The following is a 20,750-nucleotide window of genomic DNA, read 5'->3' as shown; positions in this document are numbered from 1 at the left end:
CGGGGCTTAAGGTTAATTTGGCCAAATCCAGCATTATTCCAGTGGGGAATGTCGATAATGTGGGTAGGTTAGCTGGCATTTTAGAGTGTGAAGTTGCTTATTTGCCTGTGATGTATTTGGGTCTTCCATTGGGGGCTCCTTACAAGTCTACTCGTATTTGGGATGGAGTTATTGAGAAGGTTGAAAAACGGTTGGCTAGTTGGAAAAGGTTATACCTCTCTAAGGGAGGGAGAGTGACCCTTATCAAGAGTACGCTCTCTAACTTACCTACGTACTACATGTCTCTGTTCCCTATTCCGGTGAGTGTTGCTTCTCGCATTGAGAAGTTGCAACGAGATTTTCTTTGGGGTGGCATGGGTGAAGCTTTTAAATACCACTTGGTGAGTTGGGAGAAGGTTTGTACTCCAATTTCGAATGGGGGGCTTGGCATTAGGAAGTTGGTTCAGTTTAATCGCGCATTGCTAGGCAAATGGTTATGGCGATATGGCATGGATAGGGATGCTTGGTGGAGAGTCGCGGTGGACTCAAAGTATGGAAGTTTGTGGGGTGGGTGGTGCTCCCGAGAGGTTGCTGGGGCGTTTGGAGTAGGGTTGTGGAAGTTTATAAAGCAAGGTTGGGAGAAATTCTCCAAACTCCTTAGATTTGAGGTGGGGGAAGGGAGTAGGATCAGATTTTGGCATGACTTGTGGTGCGGAGATTCGATTCTGAAAGAAGTGTTCCCTGATCTCTTTGGCATTGCTCGGGTGAAGGATGCGTCAGTGGCTGATAATTTGGAGAGTTTGGGCGGGTCCATTCAATGGAACGTGAGCTTTATTAGAGAGGCTCATGATTGGGAAGTCGATGTTTTTGCCTCTTTTTTCCAGATGCTGGGCTCCACCAAGGTGAATATGGAGAGGGCAGATTGTCTTAAATGGGTCCCATCCAAGAAAGGTGTGTTCAGGGTGAAGTCTTTTTTTGGTTCTATGATGTGTGCTGGAGGTACTCGGTTCCCATGGAAGTGTGTGTGGCGGTCTCAGGCTCCCCCGAGGGCAGCTTTCTTCACTTGGTCTGCAGCTCTAGGCAGAATTTTGACCTTGGACAATCTTAGGAAGAGGAACAGAAGATATTTCAAGTTTGATAATATATTGTTTAAGGCTGAAAGTTTTGTTGATAGAGTGAAATAGTGGTGGTCTTCCTATCATTTCCAAGGCTCCCCAAGCTTTGTTTTGGCTCACCAACGTAAGGCCTTGAAAGCTGACCTAAAAGTCTTGAACAAGCAAGTGTTTGGCAATGTGGAGCACTAGAAACGGAATCTCTTGCAGGAGTAAAGTGGTGCAGGACATGCAGTCCCCACTAAAAAAAATAAAATAAAATAGTTTTTCTTTATTTATTTTATAATCTTTTCCTTTTTTAGGATTAGGTTTATTATTGCTAATAGGATTAGAATTAGATTTACTATTGCTACTAGGATGAGGATTAGGATAACTATTACTACTAGGATTAGGCTTACTTTTTCTACAAGTATTTATCTTCTATAAATAGGCTTGCTTATTATGTAAAACTCAATCCATTGAATTATTATCAAATCAGAGAATTTTCTATCAAATACTCTGTGAAGTTTTATCTTTCTTTTAGCCTATAGGCTTGTTTTTATCTATTTGGGTAGAAGACGAAGACGTTTCTCCTTGCAGAATTAAAGATACTGCTCTTTGATTAGTTACCTCAGTCTTTCGCTAGGTCAGTTGGTATCAGAGCAAGCATTATCTTGATCAGCGCAACGGTGACATTCCCCTTAACGACGTTGTTCGTGATAGGGAGGCTCTTTGGAGAGCCAAATTCCAAGAGCTTTAGCAGATCCAACAAACAATGCGACAAATGCGGGTGATGATGGAGCGCATGCACATAGGTCCTAACCGTAATCATAGGGCCAATGATGCCCATGATGACGATGGGATTCGAGTGAGGCCTATTCCTCACCAACGACCTGCACCCATAAACTGACCATCGATCTATGAAGATCTTAGTGAAGATGAAGACTTCGTTGAAGGATTGTTCGGATAGAACGTTGGAGTAGATCGACGGGGTGAAGGACGTAGGGGCACCGGTCTAGCGGCGCAGACTTTAGAGGTTATGAGCGCAGTGGAGCTGGGCATATGGGGAATGTCTATAAAAGTGCTGGCTACCGGGATGCTTATGGAGAGCAACCAAGACATTAGGATCATGGTAGGGAGGAATCCCACGAATACCGAATGAAGATTGATCTCCCAACATTTTACGGGCATCTTCAAATTGAATATTTCTTATTAGATTGGGTGATGGAGGTAGAGAGGTTCTTTGATTATATGAGTATTAGCAAAGATCACAAGGTGAAATTAGTGGCATACAAGTTCAAGGGAGGGGCTTTTGCTTGGTGAGAGAAATTACAGATTTCCCGAGCCCGACAGGGGAAGGGACTTGTAACTTCATGGTTGAAGATGAAGTGGCTACTCAAAGCACGATTTTTACCACTAGACTTTGAACAACGGCTATTCCAACAATACCAAGAGTGTCGACAAGGAGGACGAATCATCTAGGAGTGTGTCGATGATTTCTATCGCCTATCTATTCGGAATGATCTCATGGAGACAGAGGATCAACAAGTTGTAAGGTTTATTGGTGGACTACGTGTGGCAATACAAGATAAGGTTTCTATGCATCCTGTCTTTACTTTGAACAAGGCAGTTAGTTTGGCAACTCGAGTGGAGAAGCAACTGGAGAGGCCTAGAGCACCAACTTGGGAGTGAAACCCGAGCGATTCAACGAGACCAACACAAGGTCGGGGAAAACAACCTCTAGTCCCAACCATCAAGCATTAAAGTTCATCAATAGTCAAAAGAATCTAAATCGGATACATGCTCGGTGGGTTTCTTACATCCAACGGCTCACTCTTTCTCTCAAGCATAAGCCGGGAAAACTGAATCGTGTAACTGATGCTTTGAGCTGCCCTGCTGATCATCATGAAAGCTGAAGTGATTGGATTCGAGTGCCCAAATGAGTTATATGAGGAAGACGAAGATTTTGATGAAACCTGAAAGCATTGCAAGACGGGGCAACCAATTGCCGAGATACATATTCAAGAGGTGTATTTATTTTGTGGCAATCGGTTGTGCATTCTGAGGAGTTCCTTATGGAAACAAAATAAAGAACTAGGTAATTTTGTCTGACGATGCCAGACTTGTCAGGTCGCCAAGGGGCAAACCCAAAATACGGGATTATACATGCCTCTACCAATACGAAGCACTATGGGAAGATGTATCCATGGATTGGGTCTCTCGAGAACCCAACGAGAAGTAGATTCTATAATGGTAATTGTGGATAGATTTTTCAAAATGGCCCACTTTGTTGCTTGCAAGAAAACATCTAATGTTCAAGTGGCCAATCTATTCTTCTGAGAAGTGGTTCGATTGCATGGAGTCCCAAAGTCTATCACTTCTGACCGAGACACCAAGTTTGTCTCACTTTTGGCGAACATTGTGGAGGAGGTTCGACACAGCATTGAACTATAGTAGCACGAGCCATCCGCAGACGGACGGACAGGCAGAAGTTAATCGAACTCTAGATAATTTACGTTGATGTATTGCAGGTGACAAACCGAAGCAGTGGGACCTGGCTTTAGCCCGGGCTGAGTTTGCCTACAACAAAATGGTGAATCAATTTGCTGGGAAGGCATCGTTCAAAGTCGTCTATGGAAGAACTATGAGACTTGCAGTAGATCTTGCAGCTTCACCTAAGTTATTGGGAGCAAGTGTGGCAGCGGAGCATTTAGCAGAATGTGTGAAAACTACCCAAGAGGGAGTTAGTCAGCATCTAGAAGAATCATATGCTAAGTACAAGATGGCAACAAACAAGGGCCGGCGATCAAAATTTTTTTGAGGAGGTCCTGTGATGGTGTATTTAAGCAAGGGGCGACTGCTGACTGGTGCTTCTGGAAAGCTAAGGAATAAGAAGTACGGTCCATGCAAAATACTTAAAAAGATTAGCGATAATGCATATGTCGTTGATCTTCCCGATGACTTGGCAATATCTTCAACATTCAATGTTGCAAACATTTTTGAATATTTTCCACTAGAGGATTCGACGCTTAACTCGAGGAAGAGTTCTTTTCAAGAAGGAGAGACTGATGTAGGACATGTGGTCCCCACTCAAAAATAAATAAATATTTTTTATTTATTTATTTTATAATCTTTTCATTTTTTAGGATTAGGTTTACTTTCTTTACAAGTATTTCTCTTCTATAAATAGGCTTGCTTATTATGTAAAACTCAATCCATTGAATTATTATCAAATCAAAAAATTCATTCTCAAATACTCTGCGGGGTTTTATCTTTTTTTTTGCCTGTGGGCTTGTTTTTATCTTTTTAGGTGGAAGACGAAGACGTTTTTCCTTACAAGAACAAAGACGTTGCTCTTAGATTAGTTGCCTTAGTCTTCCGCAACGTCATTAAGTGTTCATGTTGATTTGGAAGAAGAGAGAATGTTATGTGATGAAGAGAAATGGAGGAAAGACATAATTATTGGTGACTTGGAGAGGGTAACCCAGTTGGAGGAGATTTGTTGGAAGCAAAAGTTGAGGGCTCTTTGGCTAAGGGAGGGAGACAAGTGCATACACTTTTTCCATCGAGTAGCTAACTCGAATAGGAGAAACAATTCCATCAAGTGGCTGTTGGTTAATTTATCAATGTCCTCTGATAATTCTGAGATCAAGGAACACATTGTGCTTTTCTATAACTGATTGTTTTCCAAACACAGTTTAATTGGCGGACCAAGCTGGTTAGAGAGAGTTTGAGGAATCTAAGGTGTTGGAGGTGATGAAGGTATGAATAGTGATAAGACGTTGGGCCCTTATGATTTTACTATGGCTTTCTTCCAAGCATGTTGGGATGTGCTTAAAGATGATGTCATGAGGGTTTTCCACGATTTTCATAATAGAGGGAAGTTAGAAAAAAAAGCCTTAATGCTAGTTTTAATGCTCTGATTCCAAAGAAGTCCGGGGCAATTGGTGTTAAAGATTATAGACCTATCTGTCTTGTGAGTGGGGTTTATAAAATTATTGCCAAAGTCCTAGCCAATAGATTGAAAAAGGTTGGAAAGAAGATTATTTCGAAGCCCTAGAATGCGTTTGTCAGATGAAGGCAAATTCTTGACTCCGTCCTCATAGCTAGTGAATGCTTGGATAGCAGGATCAAATCTAGCTTTCCGAGTGTGCTTTGCAAATTGGATATTGAGGATGCCTATGATCATGTTAACTGGGAGTTTCTTTTGCACTTGTTGAGGTGTGGTAGTCCTCAGTGTGTAGCTGAGTGGAAGTTGGTTTCGGCCTGCCTTTTGTGGTGTCTTTGGAGGGAAAGAAATAATAGAGGTTTTGAAGATTGCGAGGACAGTGGCAGAACTAAAGTTTTTCTTCTTCAAAATTCTTTATTTTTGGACAGCTGTTTTAAATTTTAATTTGCTTAGTTTTCATGATTTGAGAAATGGTACTCTTCATACCAATTTATCACTCACTTCACATCAGCTGGTGTGGTGTGTTTTAAGTAGATTCCCATGTCAGCCACGTAAAACAACAAAAATAAAGCCACTCACGTCATATCAACCAGTGTAAAATGGGTTTGAAGAGTAACATTACTCTTCATGATTTTCTCAACTTATTTTCTCTTTCTAGCTTGGTGTTTCTTTTGTATACTCCTTGTGTACTTGTGTTGTGCTTTTTGCACTTTCAATGATATTTCATTAACATATTAAAAGAAAAAAAACAGTTTCATGGTCATGTTCAACTTACACAGGCAATTTGACAAGAATAATAGAATACCATTGGAAGAAAGAAAAAAAGGCATCACAATGATCTATATTGCCAACTTAATGAGCTGTTAAGAATATAAAGAAAGAAATCAAAGAAAAAAAGCAGATACTTGCCTGATAACAACCAATGACCAGCAATGAAGGATATGTAGGATGGAAAACACATGAATGGAACTTAAGGCCATTGCAGCTCAGCTCATGTACGCATTCTCCTTCACTCCCAGATCCAAGGGTCCAAACTCTGACAGAATCCTCACTGACAGATGCTAAGTACTCACCACAGGGGTCCCAGCATACAGAATGGATTGGCTTAGTATGACCCTGCAATTCCAAACCCACAATCCAGGAAAGAAGGTTAGCCATACCATGTTCTAGGAGGTACAACACAGAAGCTCAAAGACAAGACACTTGAGAGAACAAAAGCTCAGTAAATTGTTCAAGAATCTATAAAATAGCAAAGAATCAATATTAGTATCACTAGAAATAAGATTTCCTACTAGCTACGTGCTTCCTCTTGTATACTTCCAGTGTACTTAGGGAGCACCTTTACACTTTTAATGATAATTATCAATTAATTTTTTTTATATATATATAAAACCGTATCACTAAAAACAAGATATACACACTGGGCAAACCAAAAAAATATTTTTCTTTAACAATCCGTGTTCCTCAGTGAAAAAGCCAGCTTGCCTCAGAATCCAAGTAAACCATCACAAATAGTGGAGAGTGGCATTAAAAAGATAAATTTTTAGAGTGGCTTTCACAAAAACAATGGTGCCACGCAACCATAATTAGAACTCCATTATTTAAGTTGTTAGTTACCAACAAACTATAGTTCAATTGGACTCCTTTTCGGAGTGTGTGTGTGTGTGTAGACACTTTATTTTGTACCGGCTAAAAACCCTACGACCATGATTAAATGTGCACGTGCTGATTAAGATCTAATGTAATTCACAACTCAAACGTAATGTTTGAAATGATTGTTCTGTGATTTTCTACTCATATTTCACAAAACCCATTTCATTTGAGAGTACACATCCAGGATTTAAAACGAGTACTAATTTGACCCATTTTAGACTTTTTTTTTTTATAAGTAATTTGACCCATTTTAGACTTAAAATGAGTGAGATAAGGATATTTAGATTTGACACACCTACATATGTGAACCATAGGATTGCTATACAATTTTGGAGTTTCCATAAAGTTTGGAGTCAACGCTAGAAACATCATGTTGCTGTCCTAAATTCAATTGGGTTCCTGAGCTCTTTGTCGTCCATCATTTTGCGCATTGTTCCAGCTCCTTTTCACCCCTTCCAAGCCATATTAGAACCATAAACCCTAATCACATCCTTATGCATCTAAGCCCTAAACCAACTAATTTTCCAGACCCCATGCCCACCAAAATACATTAATACTCTAAATCCGTCCTAGGTCACTTCTATTAACAAAACAAAATACATGCCATCAGACATCACTAGGGTGTTTAACTATGTGGTTTATCAAGAAAAAGAAGCTTAAAAGCCTCCCTACATCACATATTCATCTTCTTTCCTTTTATCTATACAAATTTGACGCAAATTGATAATAAGTTCTTTTCCTCCTTTACAGTTAGCAAAAAATTTCAAATTTCCTTTTCTATTGATATTACACAAAATTAACCTTAATCATCAGACCAGATTATGATGATATATAGATGCAATATTATGCATATCATTGAGGATCTTTTTAGAATAAGACGCACAAAGCAAAGACTTTAAGAGACAACTCCAATCACTAGCCATCTGCATGAAAAGCAGTATATAGTGTTTGCAGGATTCAAGAAGGACTGCTTGTCTCTTCTGCAGCATTTACTTCACTTCTGCTTACAAAATTTAGGAAAAATTATTCACAACATAACAGCAATATATGCTTAGTCTAATTTGAGAATAGTAAAGAAAATGTTAAATCAACCTTTAATGAATGCCGGCAAGCTTGTGTCTCTATATCTAGTATAGATACGACATTGTCCGCAACTGCAGCAAGGTACCTTCCAAGACGGGGTTGAAATCTCATTTGGGTCGTACCACCCTATAATGCAAGAAGAGTATTAAAATTCAAAAACCAAGAACTATTTGGAAACTACAGTATCCAATTTCATCCACACGAGAAGTGCTATACATCCCAAATTCTTTTCCCAAAATTTGGTTCCCAAATGATGTGTCACAATCTCATGCGATCTATTAATTTGGGAAATGTGTCGTTATCTCATGGGATGATGACACATCATTTGGGAACCAATTTTGGGGATAAAAATTTGGAAAGTAGAGCATTTCCCTCCACACAGATAGGCCTGCATCAAATATATAAAACTCTTTTTTCTATTGGCAAATTGCATATCCAGTGGGTCTTGAACCCATGACCTCACCTTCTACCATACTCTTAAGGCAGAAAAGGTGCCATTTGAGCTAAGGCTTATTGAACAAAGAGTACATAGGATCCTACCTTGAACACCCTCGTACAGCTGCCGTTGTTAATACTCCAATATCGTATCTCACCATCACCATCACAAGAGCAAATGAGGTCATCTTTATTTGGGTGGAAGTCAAGTGACATAACAGAGGTAGAATGCCCCGTAAAGGTACGAAGTGAATAACCAGGCTGCATATAAGACAAATAGAGTTACAAAATATCCATTCCATGGGGGCATTATAATGAGAACATACAAAAATGCACATTTTTAGTAAAATTATAGGTGCGACTACAACATCCCAACAAAGAAAACCAAAACAGCATGCAGAAACATTCACCCACTAACAATTTGCCCGCACATTGATCGACCCTATACTCTTTTCAAGCAGATGAAGACAAAGATTATCTCCCGGACTCATCTATAATTAAAGATTAACAAGCATGGAACATCACCCCAAGCTTTATATGAGGTTTACCAAATTGCATATAGCGATGTCTACATAAGGAGCTAGGACCCAAATTTCCCAAAGAATTATATCACGCATCATGTAAGTACACTTTATATTTGTACTGTCTTCCAAAACCAACTTTCTCATTGCAAACAATCTTGTAGGTATTGTGGGACAAAAAAGTATAAGTGAGCAGCAACAAGGAATACCAGCCCATGTCCCTTTTTTCATGTCTCCCATGGATGTCAAGCCATTAAGGTTCCATATTCCAGGTATATAAATCATATAGGGCACAGTTTAAAGACCCCTTCATGCTGTTGATTGCATTAATATGCATTTAAAACCCCTTGATTGCAACTACATTAATCAGCAAATGAAATTGTTTTACACAGAAAACTTCCTCCACCATTAATAGCCAAGGGAGACAAAAACCGCAACATATTCATGCATCCAACTGATGCAGGACAAAAACACGTGAGAAGAAAGCTTGAAGAAATAGAATAAGAAGAGAGGGAGAAGCCGAGAGAAAGAAGAGAGGGAGAAGCCGAGAGAAAGAAGAGAGAAACAAGCCCAACAAGAGAAGAAGAAGAAGAGAGAAAGAAGCTATAGAGAGAAGCCAGAAAAAGGCTAGAAAGGGAGGAGAAAGAGCCCATAAAAAGCCTAGAAAGAGGGGGGGCAGAGAAGAGAAAACCAATTTCTCAACAATTTTATTCCATCATAAAGTTTGTCTCCATTGGAGTACAAAACATGTTCAAAGAGACCTCAACTAAAAACCCTGGCGCAACGCCCATTTAGTAATTTACCTAACATAGCTTAATTGACTTGCCTAACATAACCTACGGCAACGATAATGCCCATTTATTGAGTTACAAAAATAACTGACTCATAAAATTAAATAAAACTTTAACTAATACATTGGATTAAAAACCTAAATAAAATTAAAGGACCCAATAAATTCTTCTTGCTGCGTTCTGCATCATTCTCCCCTAGTCGAAGAAAACTCAACCTCGAGTTTTGGATTTTTGAAAGCTTGAAACTACAGGCTCAGACTTTTATTACTTTTTTTTTTTTTTTTTTTTTTTTTTTTTTTGTAATCCAGGCCCACTCCCAATTCTTGAGAAGAATCCACCAAAGATGCGAAAGCAGACCAATCTCGGTCTGAAACTGCAGCAAGAGTCAATTCTTCTTTTCTTTTTTTGTTGAACGACAAAAGGCCCTCTATTTTATTCTTTTAGGTCTCAAACCAAAAACTCCTTCGAAACTTAATGGAAACACTGGGATCAGACGGCACAGAGGCAAAGATGATTCCAGTAGGGGTTGGTAGTGCTAGGGGAAGACCAACTTTGGTGGTCTCCTCACAAAGGGAAATTTGATGTTAAATGTTTCTATAAGGCACTTGCTTGCAAAGAGGCACTTCATTTCCCTTGGAAAATCATTTGGCGGACTAAGGTTCCCTTGAAAGTGGCTTTCTTCGCTTGGGCGGCAGCGCTATGGAAGATTCTTACCTTGGACAATCTCAGAAAGAGGCGTGTCATTGTGATTGATAGATGTTGTATGTGCAAAATGAATGGGGAGTCTGTGGATCACATTCTTCTCCATTGCGAGGTCCCACACGCTCCATGGAATGCCATCTTCAGTCGCTTCAGTTTGTCTTGGGTCATGCCTCTTCGAGTGGTAGATTTATTCGCTTGTTGGTGGACGGGTGGTCGCTCTCGGAGTGCGGTTGTGTGAAAGATGGTACCTTGTTGCCTTTTGTAGTGCTTGTGGAGGGAATGTAACGATAGACAATTCGAGGACAAAGAAAGAACCATTGAGGAGCTCATTTCCTTTTTCTTTTATTCTTTGTACTCTTAGACGGCTGTGTTTCTCGCCCATTTAGTGCTTAGTTTTAATGTTTTCCTTGTATTGTTTTCTTCTTCTTAGCCGCCTTTCTTGTATACTCCATGTGTACTTGATTACGCTTTGCGTTTTTTAATGACATTACTCTTATAAAAAAATAAAAAAAGCAGGGGCAGTGCAATTCATGAGGATAGCAGGGCATGGGGCGCAAATGGCGCGGCTGAGCGGTAGACTGATGGTGGAGAAGGTCGGCAGGGGGGCAGAATGGTTTTGTGGGCATTGCGGCGCTGCTCTGGCGGTGGGCCAGTGGATAGGCCAGCAGGTGTAGGCGCAAGGCTATGTAGTCAGAGGTGAGGTGGGTTGTTGGGGTTGACGGTGGCGCAAGCTGTGAGACAAATCTTGATGCGGGTGTGGATTGGGTATTGGATGGCGGCGGCGGCGGCGGCGAGATGGGTGGATGGAAATTGTTGGGGTGGCTCTTTGAACTCGGTTGGTTGGGCCCGATGGGTGAGGCTATGCGGTGATGTTTTGAATGTTGAGGGTTTTCTTTTTCTTTTTTTTCTTTCTTTTTCGAACGGCCATGGTTTGGGCCATAGGGAAGTGGTTGGGTTTCACAATGTTCTGTGGGCAACAGTAGGGAGGTTTGTGATGGTGGGCAATGGCTGCCTTTGAGTGATGGTTGTCATGGTGTTTGATTCAATGGTAAACGGTGGTGGATCGGAAGATTGTTATGGAAAACAATCAGTTTAGGCTTTGATATGAAGTTGATGTAGGATAAAAACATGTGAGAAGAAAGCTTGAAGAAATAGACTAAGAGCACTAGTAGCAGTTACCCTATATTGGTTCCCTTCCCTATATTTAGGGAAAATTTCATGAAAAACATCAAAAAACCTCCCACAGCAGATGCCCTATATTTAGATGAGGGGGTTGGGAATGAATAGTGATTCCCAATGTATACATGTCTACTATTCATTCCCTATGTATTATTTTAATATAAAAGAAGAAGAATTAATTGATATAGTGAAGAGAGAAAAAGTAGGAAAGAGAGAAAAAGAATAAAATAAGAGTAAAAAAATAATATTTAATTGATATAGGGAAAAGTAAGGGAATCTATTGTGGGGTATTTTTTTATAGGGAAGCAAAAAGTAGTTTTGTTCCTTAAATATAGGGAAAATGGTTGGGAATCTGCTGCTAGTGCTCTAAGAGAGATAGAAGCCGAGAGAAACAAGACCAAGGAGAGAAGGAGAAGAAGAAGAAATAAGCTAGAGAGATAAGCCAAAAAAAGCCTAGAAAGAGAGGAGAAAGAAGCGCAGAAAAAGCCTAGAAAAAGGGGGGGAAGGGCGGGGGGAGGAGAGAGAGAGAGAGAGAAGAGAAGAGAAACCAATTTCTCAACAATTTTATTCCATCATAAAGTTTGTCTCCATTGGAGTACAAAACATGCTTAAATAGACCTCGACTAAAAATCCTAGGGCAACACCCATTTATTAACTTACTTACATAGTTTTGTTGACTTGCCTAACATAACCTACAGCAAGGATAATGCCCATTTATTAAATTACAAAAATAACCGACTCATTTTTTTTGATAAGTTACAAAAATAACCGACTCATAAAATTAAATAGAACATAAACTAATACATCGAATTAAAAAACCTAAATAAAATTAAAGGACCCAATAAATTCTTACTGTTCTACATCATTGAATTATTGCTACATACTACACCCTCATCCTACTCCCATTTTACTGGGCTGATGTGACAGTGCTTCTCAACTCTTGGATCAGCTATTGTTAAATAAATAAATAAATAAATAAATCAAAAGGCTGTCACATCAGCCCATGGGATGAGAGTGTAGCATTTAACATTTCTCTTCAATAAAACATCATTGCTATACACATTAAAACATGCTAAAGTGACAAACAAATTAGGTAAATGACATTTAAATGTATCAAGATCAATCTATGAAAAATGAAGTATGAGTTAAAAAACTACAATGAATCAGGAAGAGTGTCAACTAACATTATCAGCATCCCAAACCCTGACAGTTTTATCAAATGAAGATGTTGCAAGACGTGGCATGCTTGGACTGAAACGGACATCGGTGATCATAGATGAATGTTCTTCAAGTGAGCTTTTTGGCTTTAAAGAATCTGTGTGCCACAATACAGCCTGCATCTCATGATCATCAAGCAAACAATTTCAGACACTCTTATCTAGATCAGTAAATTTAGTGGAGAAAAAAAAACACCTTTTTTCTTTTATTCTAAAAGAAAATCAGCCACATAATTCATCATTTAATGTTCAAGAAATTAATTTTTCATACATCACAACAAACACATACAACCTCTTGCACTCACCTTCTTATCATGGCCACCACTGGCAAGTAATTTCCCATCTGATGAAAAGTGGCAACATACGACTTTGCTTGTACTTGCTCGAATAGCATTTACTTCCGTAAATGTGAAACCTGAAGTCAAATACAAGTAAATCATGATAGACAGCCCAAATTCAGATGAGAAGTTCAAATTTCAATTACCACCAATATGTGCTGGTGGACAGATCAGATATCAACATGTTTCATGACTAAACTCATGATCTTGCCCCTGTGGAAGTTTGTTATTTGCAGAAATGGAGTAACCAATATGTCCTACAATGATCCTTATTATAGGAAAATAAATAAACCCTTGACCCATGACTTAAATAATTCACAAACTGCTGCATCAGATTCAATAAATTTTCAGTACTTACACTAGACAAATAGCTCAATACTATTCATAAAACCCATGATCAATAAAATTATATGTAAATCTACTGCACCTTTGCTCACGTCCATACCACGACCAACAGTATCTCTAGGCTCTGTATCATCATGGGATAAAAAAGATTCGACATTATCCTCATCCTCCACAAAACGATCAATATCAGCCTGCAATTCAAGATCTTTATCATCCCACTGCCAAAATGGAATGCCAATGAGAATACAATGCAAGGAGTTTTGACTTCCTCAACACAAGAATATAAAGAGTACACTCACCAATTGATTTGATGGTGATGTAAGAGTGCCAGTACCATCAGCACCAAACATAATCAATTGCTTGGAAGAACTACCACTATGAGGCAAAGCAGGCATCGATATCACATCTCCAGGTGTATGCGTTGAAGGTGTTGAGGGTGCTGAACTTGGGGAGGGCCCAGCTGTGTTAGCAGTTCCGGAGCTATTGGCAGGACCAGAAGATGACACTGGCTGCTTTCTTTTTCTCCCAGTCTGGTTTTTAGAAACCTTAAAATGCATTGAGGAAAACTACATTAGGAACCTGCCCAAACTTTTAATAGGATATGCATATCAAGACTCAACCCCCATCCCCCCCCCCCCCCCCCCCGGCGCCAAAAACAAAAACTACAATCCTACCATCTCAACCAAAAAATGTGTGTCACGCCAACACATTCACCACCACCTTCATTTTTGTCACGAAGCTTCAACAGCGATATTGATATTAACTAGCATGGATGGATTGCAATATGGAATGTAAAAACATGATATCTTAGGGGAGATTAATAATAGAAATACATCACAGACGATGTCGGTCATTACATGAGAAAAACCAGGTAAGGCTTCTACTCTGCTCATTTTTGAAAAACTATAGTTAAGGGTTCAGATTCTGTCAGTTTAAACCCATCACATGCATGCGTCTGAGTTAGTAGGGCATAGAGCTTAATGATAACGTTTTATTGATCTCCCCAACCATGAAATCAAAGGAACAATAATTCTAGGAAAAATTTTGAAATTAAAGGGACAACGAAGGTAAATAGGACTGATTTCAGAGAGAGGAGGGGGGGGAATAAATAAATAAATCTGTGAGCGTGGACAGCATGTAAGTGGTAAAATCACATATCACTTATCTCCAGAATCACTCCCGCAGATAGTTCAGACATTTTTTTTTTTTTAAATCCTTCAATGAAAGGATTCACTCTCTTCATAAAAAATAAGAGGAACCAAAAAATTATTCCTTTTTCAATTCATCCCTAATTCAGGATGCAAGTTAAAGCAGTAGGCCCATTGGTCATACCATGACCATCGTAGAAGAAATCTATATTTGACCACCAATAATTATGTAACTGCTATTTCCAACTAAATCTTTGCAAAATTTACCAAACTGGTTTTACATGACTCAGACAAATGGGTGAGAAATTATTGTCTTGGAAAAATTGAATGCATGCTACAGCATATAATTATGAGTATAACTAATTCAGTAAATAGGGGTGATGTGGCATTTTTTTGGTGTAGGGGGAAAGAGAGAGAGAAAGTTTAAAAGAGGATGTATGGCAAGTCAGGAAAGTTCAATAAGTACTTTTTGGAACACTGATCTAGACAAACTAAAGGCTACTTCAAAAATTTCAGAAAAGATGGGACTCAGATTCTCTCATGTTCATGACAGAAAATATCCCTTTTATTGGTGAAAGCCCATTTAAACAATGTTGAATGCGTGGCTTTAATCCTACCAACTTGTACAGATAGGTTGTGCAATGGCTCCCACTATGATGCTACCAGATCATGACACATATTAATTGTGTATGAGAGAGGGAGATAAGAATTCAAAATTTTTCCACCATGTGGCTAATTCAAACAGAAAAAACAACACTGTTGAAGCTTTAGATGTTAATGGTTTTGTTTCTTCAGATATTACAAAATGAAGAGAGCATATTCTGCAGTTTTACAATTGTCTTTACTTTGAACAGTTTAGTTGGCGGCCTAAATTAGATGGTCTTTTGATTCTATTGATGATGAGGAGGTTGTATGGATGGAGAGAGCTTTTGAGGAGAATAAGGTTTTTGCGATGGTGAAAGCTTTTAACGATGATAAGGCCTTGGCGCCTTCTTTTAGACTTGTTGGGAGGTTCTCAAAGAAGATATCATGAATGTTTTCCATCAATTTCCATGCTTGAGGTAAGTTTCAAATAAGTCTCAATGCGATATTTATTGCCCTTATTCCTAATAAAGTGGGTGTTGTGAACATTAAGGATTTTCGTCCTATTAGTCTAGTGGGTGGTGTCTATAAAATTAGGGATAATTGCATCATTGGTCCTTGTGGTATGCCATAATTATTTTTCACTCCTTATGGTTTAAAAAGTTCATGGAAGGTCTTTGTGGTAAAAAATAATTACAAATTGATCCATGATGTCAAATTTCGTTAAAATTTTTCACAGATTCTGTTAAATGCCACGTCAAACCAATAAGAATGCGACACGTGTCCATCTTCATAAAAATAAATAAATAAATAAACTTATTTTTTTAAAAAAAAAATTAAATTTCAAAAAAAAAAAAAGAAAAAAAAAAGGCCTATGGGGGTGGCGTGCGGCCACCCCTTGCTTTTTTGTTTTTGTTTTTTTTTTTTTTTTTTTATATTTTGAATTTGAATTTTTTTTTTTAAAAAAAATAAGTATATTTATTTATTTTTATTAAAATGGACACGTGTCGCATTCTTATTGATCAGACATGGCGCTGACGTGAAATTTAACAGAATCTGTCAAAAATTTTAATGGAATTTGACGCCATGGATCGATTTGTAATTATTGCTTATCACAAGGACCTCCCATGAATTTTTTAAACCATAGAGAGTGAAAAATAATTATGGCATATCACAGGAACCAATGGTGCAATTATCCCATAAAATTATTTCCAAAGTCCTAGTTAATAGGCTGAAAACGGAGTTGGAAAAGGCTCTATAAATTGGATCTAGAGAAGGCTTATATGTTGAGATGTGGTTTTGGGGAGAAATAATGCGAGTGGATAGCACATTGTATCTCTACAGTATGTTTCTCTATTTTGATTTATGGAACTCCCATTGGCTTCTTTAATAGTTCTTAGGGCCTGGGACAGGGGATCTGTTATCCACTCTGCTTTTTGTTGGGCAGAGTCGGTGATGATATCAAATTCCATCTATTATGTTGGTTAGAGATTTGTACTCCGATATCCTCAGGTGGTTCGGTGGTTAGAAATTTGCTTTTGTTTAACCAAGCTATTTTAGGGAAGTAGTTATGGTATTATGCTACGAAGAAGGAAGCTTTGTGGAGAACGACTGTGGAAATTAAATATGATAGCATGTGGGGATGGTGGGCTTCTAATGTGGTTATTGGGTCTTTGGGGGTTAGGGTGTGGAAATATATTAGGAGGCGGTGGGGGGAATTCTCAAGATTTATTAGATTGGGGGAAATGCTAAATGTACAACTCCTTAGTACAACTTTAACACAACCCACTCACAATGGGGTGGGGCCCACGTATTGTGTCAAAGTTGTGATGGGGTTGTTCCCCAATCATGTCCCTTAGATTGGAGGTGGGTGATGGTTCTAAGATCAAATTTGGCATGTTGTGTGGTATGGAGATTAGACTTTGAAGGCAGCTTTTCCGGAATTGTTTAGTATTATCTCACTTCAAGGAGGCTTCGGTGGGTAGATCCTTCGCAATTTGCTAACAACAGTTTACAGTAGAACATCACCTTTAACAGATCAGTGCATGACTGGAAGGTGAAGTCAATTACCTCGTTCTTTAATCTTGTGTACTCTCAGGTTAAGACCAGGTGGCGGGGATAAAAAATTTTAGACCCCTTCCAATAGACGGGTGTTTGAGGTTAGATCTTTTTACAATATACTTATTCCCCACGCTAGCTCACCCCTTCCTAGTAAAAGCATTTGGAGAAATAAAAAATTGGTATTGTATGTGTAAGAAGGGCGGGAAAACCATTGATCATCTTTTGCTTCATTGCGAAGTGGCTAGAGACTTGCGGGAATCGATCTTCCGTCTTTTTGGGATAGAGCGGGTCATGCCCCAACGAGTGGCGGAGCTGTTAACTTGTTAGAGAGGTCAATTTGGAAGCTAATACAACATAGAAGTTTGGAAGATGATTCCTCTATTTAATGTGGTGTAAAATTCTTTTTAGTATAGTAAGGAACAAAGATGCAATGGTGGCGGATAATTTGGTTGTTCATAATGGTATAATTCAGTGGAATGTTCTCTTTACGCGACAAATCCAGGAATGGGAGATGGATATGGTCCTTTCTTTCTTCGATCGACTATACTCCATTTCGGCTCGACCAGGAGAGGGTGACAAGTTAATGCGGAATCCCTCTAAAAAAGGTTTATTTGAGGTGAGATCCTTCTTTTTTTTTTTTTTTTTTTGATAAGTAAGAGAGATATCATTAAAAAGCTCTAAAAAAGGTTTATTTGAGGTGAGATCCTTTTTTTTTTTTTTTTTTTGATAAGTAAGAGAGATATCATTAAAAAACGCAAAGCGCAATCAAGTACACAGGAAGTATACAAGAAAAGCAACTAGGGAAAAAAAGAAAACAGAACAAGGAAATCATTAAAACTAAGAGGTAAAGGTGCGAGGAACGCCGCCACCCAAGAATACAAGGAATGAAAGAAAAAGGAAATGAGTTCCTCAATAGATCTTTCTTTGTGCTCAAACTGCCTGTCATTGCGTTCCCTCCACAAGCACCACAGAATGCAACAAGGGACCATCTTCCACGCAGCTGCACTCTGAGAACGACCACCCGTCCACCAACAAGCGAATAAATCTACCACTCGCATAGGCATAACCCAAGACAAACTGAAGCGACTAAAAAAGGCATTCCAGAGAGCGCGTGCAACCTCGCAATGGAGGAGAAGGTGATCCACCGATTCCCCATTCGTTTTGCACATGCAACATCTATCAATCACTATGACACGCTTCTTCCTGAGGTTGTCCAAGGTGAGGATCTTCCCTTGCGCTGCCGTCCAAGCAAAGAAAGCCACTTTCAAGGGAACCTTGGTCCGCCAAATACTTTTCCAAGGAAAATGGATAGCCTCTTTGCAAACAAGAGCCTTGTAGAAAGATCTAACATCAAATTTCCCTTTGTGAGAAGGATACCACCGGAGCTGATCTTCCCCATCACAATTCACTCTAGTTGAATACAGCAAAGAGAAAAAAGAAGCCAAAACATCCACCTCCCAATCGTGGGCCGCTCGGAAGAAGCTAATATCCCACTGATAGGACCCGCTTACCACAACCAAATGGTCTGCAACATGTGCGTCCTTGTCACACGCAATGTCGTACAAAACTGGGAAAGCTTCCTTGCGAGGCACCTCACCACACCATATATCATCCCAAAAACGGACCCTAGATCCATTTCCCAGAATAAGTCTAGTATAGCTGCAAAACAACCTCCACCCCGTCCTAGTATAGCTGCAAAGCTTCTATGAAGAGCTTATTAGGAAAGATGGCCCATCTTTTCCATCTTTTCCATATTTTCCCTGTAAGAATATTTGGCGTGTTAAGGCTCCAACAAGGGTGGCTTTCTTCGTATGGTCAGCTACTTTGGGTAAAATATTGACGCATGATAACTTGCGTAAGAGGAATGTTATAGTGATTGAGTGGTGTTGTTTATGTAAGAAGAGTGGGGAGTCTATTGATCACTTGTTGCTTCACTGTGAAGTCGCCCGGGATCTTTGGAACTACATTCTTATTTTATCTGGGGTAGAGTGGGTTATGCCACTAACGGTATTGGAGTTGTTGAAAAGTTGGGGGGCAGCGATTGGGTGTGGTCATGCTAAAGAGGCTTGGCGGTTAGCTCCTCTGTGCTTGTTGTGGTGTATTTGGAGGGAGCGGAATGCGCGGTTGTTTGAAGATGTAGAGACATCTATGGTGGAGCTATGGAAGCGGTTGCTCAATACGTTATATATTTGGATAGCGCCCCATCATAGTTTGAGTGTTTTTACTTATATAGACTTCTTAAATTTATTCTTTGTTCGTCCCTTTTAGGGGTTTTCTTGTATACTTCCCGTGTATAAGGGTTGCGCCCCTCTGCGCGTTTTTTTTTATACATTGCAATTACTTATAAAAAAAAATGTGGTGTATATGGAGAGAACACAATGAGAAACTAAGAAAATTGTGAGAGGACAGTGATGGAATTAAAAGCTATTGTGTTCAAATCTCTATATGTTTGGATGGTTGCTTGCAATTGTTCTCTTTTTTCTAATTTCTTGATTTGTGTTCTTGTCCTTAATTTGGCGTTTCTCTTGTATACATATCGTGTACTTGGGCTGCAACCCCTGCACTTTTTATGAGATTGGATTATTTATCAAAAAAAAATGTGTATGAGTGAGATTTCACTAACATGAGTCATGTTGTACACATGAACAAGAGAACTGAAATCCAAAAAGTTGTTGATATGGGCACAAGAAAATTTGTAACTTCAACAATAGTGCATCTCTCAAAAATAGTTGAACAAATAATACTAGCAAAAAGAGTGCCACATAGGGAGTAGATAATACCAAGAGAAAAGCATATCTCAAAAATGTATGGTTAGAGGTGACATAAAAAGGACTGACCTGATCATTTCCACGAAAGGAATTCGACATGCTACCATCCACAGTGACACTGCCAGCACCCCCCATTTTATCTTGCTGGTGAAGATTGTGATTTGAACTCTGAGATTGCTGATTTGAAAGAGCGTGCTGCTGAAGCTGCTGCTGCTGCTGCTGCTGCTGCTGTGAATTATTGTTCATTTGCTGGTGTTGGTGCTGTAACTGAGCCATTTTTAACTACAGAAACAAAGACTTTAAGAAGCAGAGAGACCATGATATTTATGGTAAAAAGAGAGAGTAACACCTTAAGGTGGGGAGGGCTTAAAAACATACAATGACAATGGTAACAACTAACATAGGAACAACTATAACTGCAGATGGAAGGGTAATTGACAGGAAAAGAAGAACCTTAAGCAGCATATCCGTGTCACCACGAGCCAAAAGAGGGCCACCAGCTGGAAGAGGTGATCCAACATTTGGAACCACATCACCAACAGAATTTGTGAGGCCATCCTTCCCAAGAGCCATGTTCCGATTATTCAAAAGCAGTCTCAGTCTTCTATTATCATCACTTGCAGATGGTGATGTCAAGTTTTGCTGTGCAAGCATAAGCTGTTGTTGTTGTGGTGTCAACATCTGAAGTTGATGAAAGGGCTGAGGTGCCTGAATAAATGGCTTTTGTTGCTGAAGAAGCCCATTGCGAAGTTGATCCAGTCCCTGAAAGATAAGAAAAAAGGTTAAACCATTACAATAGCAACAGCAGCAGCAATAACAATAATTATAGTAATAATACAAGCAGTAGTAGTAGTAATAATAATAACAATAACTAAGAATAAAAATACCAAATTTCAATAAGGCATATT

The 20,750-nt window shown here is 39.1% G+C and overlaps 1 protein-coding gene across 6 annotated transcripts in view; it reads right to left on the bottom strand.

Annotated features, from left to right (window-relative positions):
- LOC133870474 (transcriptional corepressor LEUNIG) overlaps positions 1–20,750 on the bottom strand; it is a 36,845-nt gene that overhangs the window by 5,566 nt on the left and 10,529 nt on the right. For 3 of the 6 annotated variants that reach the window (XM_062307604.1, XM_062307605.1, XM_062307606.1), the window contains exons 9-17: positions 20,296–20,604; positions 19,912–20,124; positions 13,583–13,828; positions 13,366–13,501; positions 12,906–13,015; positions 12,568–12,717; positions 8,296–8,451; positions 7,765–7,881; positions 5,929–6,135 (exon numbers count right to left, since the gene is read on the bottom strand). In XM_062307604.1, coding sequence (XP_062163588.1) covers positions 5,929–6,135; positions 7,765–7,881; positions 8,296–8,451; positions 12,568–12,717; positions 12,906–13,015; positions 13,366–13,501; positions 13,583–13,828; positions 19,912–20,124; positions 20,296–20,604 — 1,644 coding nt within the window. The remainder of the gene's footprint in view (positions 1–5,928; positions 6,136–7,764; positions 7,882–8,295; positions 8,452–12,567; positions 12,718–12,905; positions 13,016–13,365; positions 13,502–13,582; positions 13,829–19,911; positions 20,125–20,295; positions 20,605–20,750) is intronic. The other 3 variants (XM_062307608.1, XM_062307609.1, XM_062307607.1) reach the window with 2 other exon arrangements.

This window comes from Alnus glutinosa, chromosome 6, assembly GCF_958979055.1.
Source record: "Alnus glutinosa chromosome 6, dhAlnGlut1.1, whole genome shotgun sequence".
Classification (NCBI taxonomy): Eukaryota; Viridiplantae; Streptophyta; class Magnoliopsida; order Fagales; family Betulaceae; genus Alnus; species Alnus glutinosa.
Note: the sequence above shows the minus strand (reverse complement) of the source record. Positions and strands in the feature narration are given on the sequence as shown.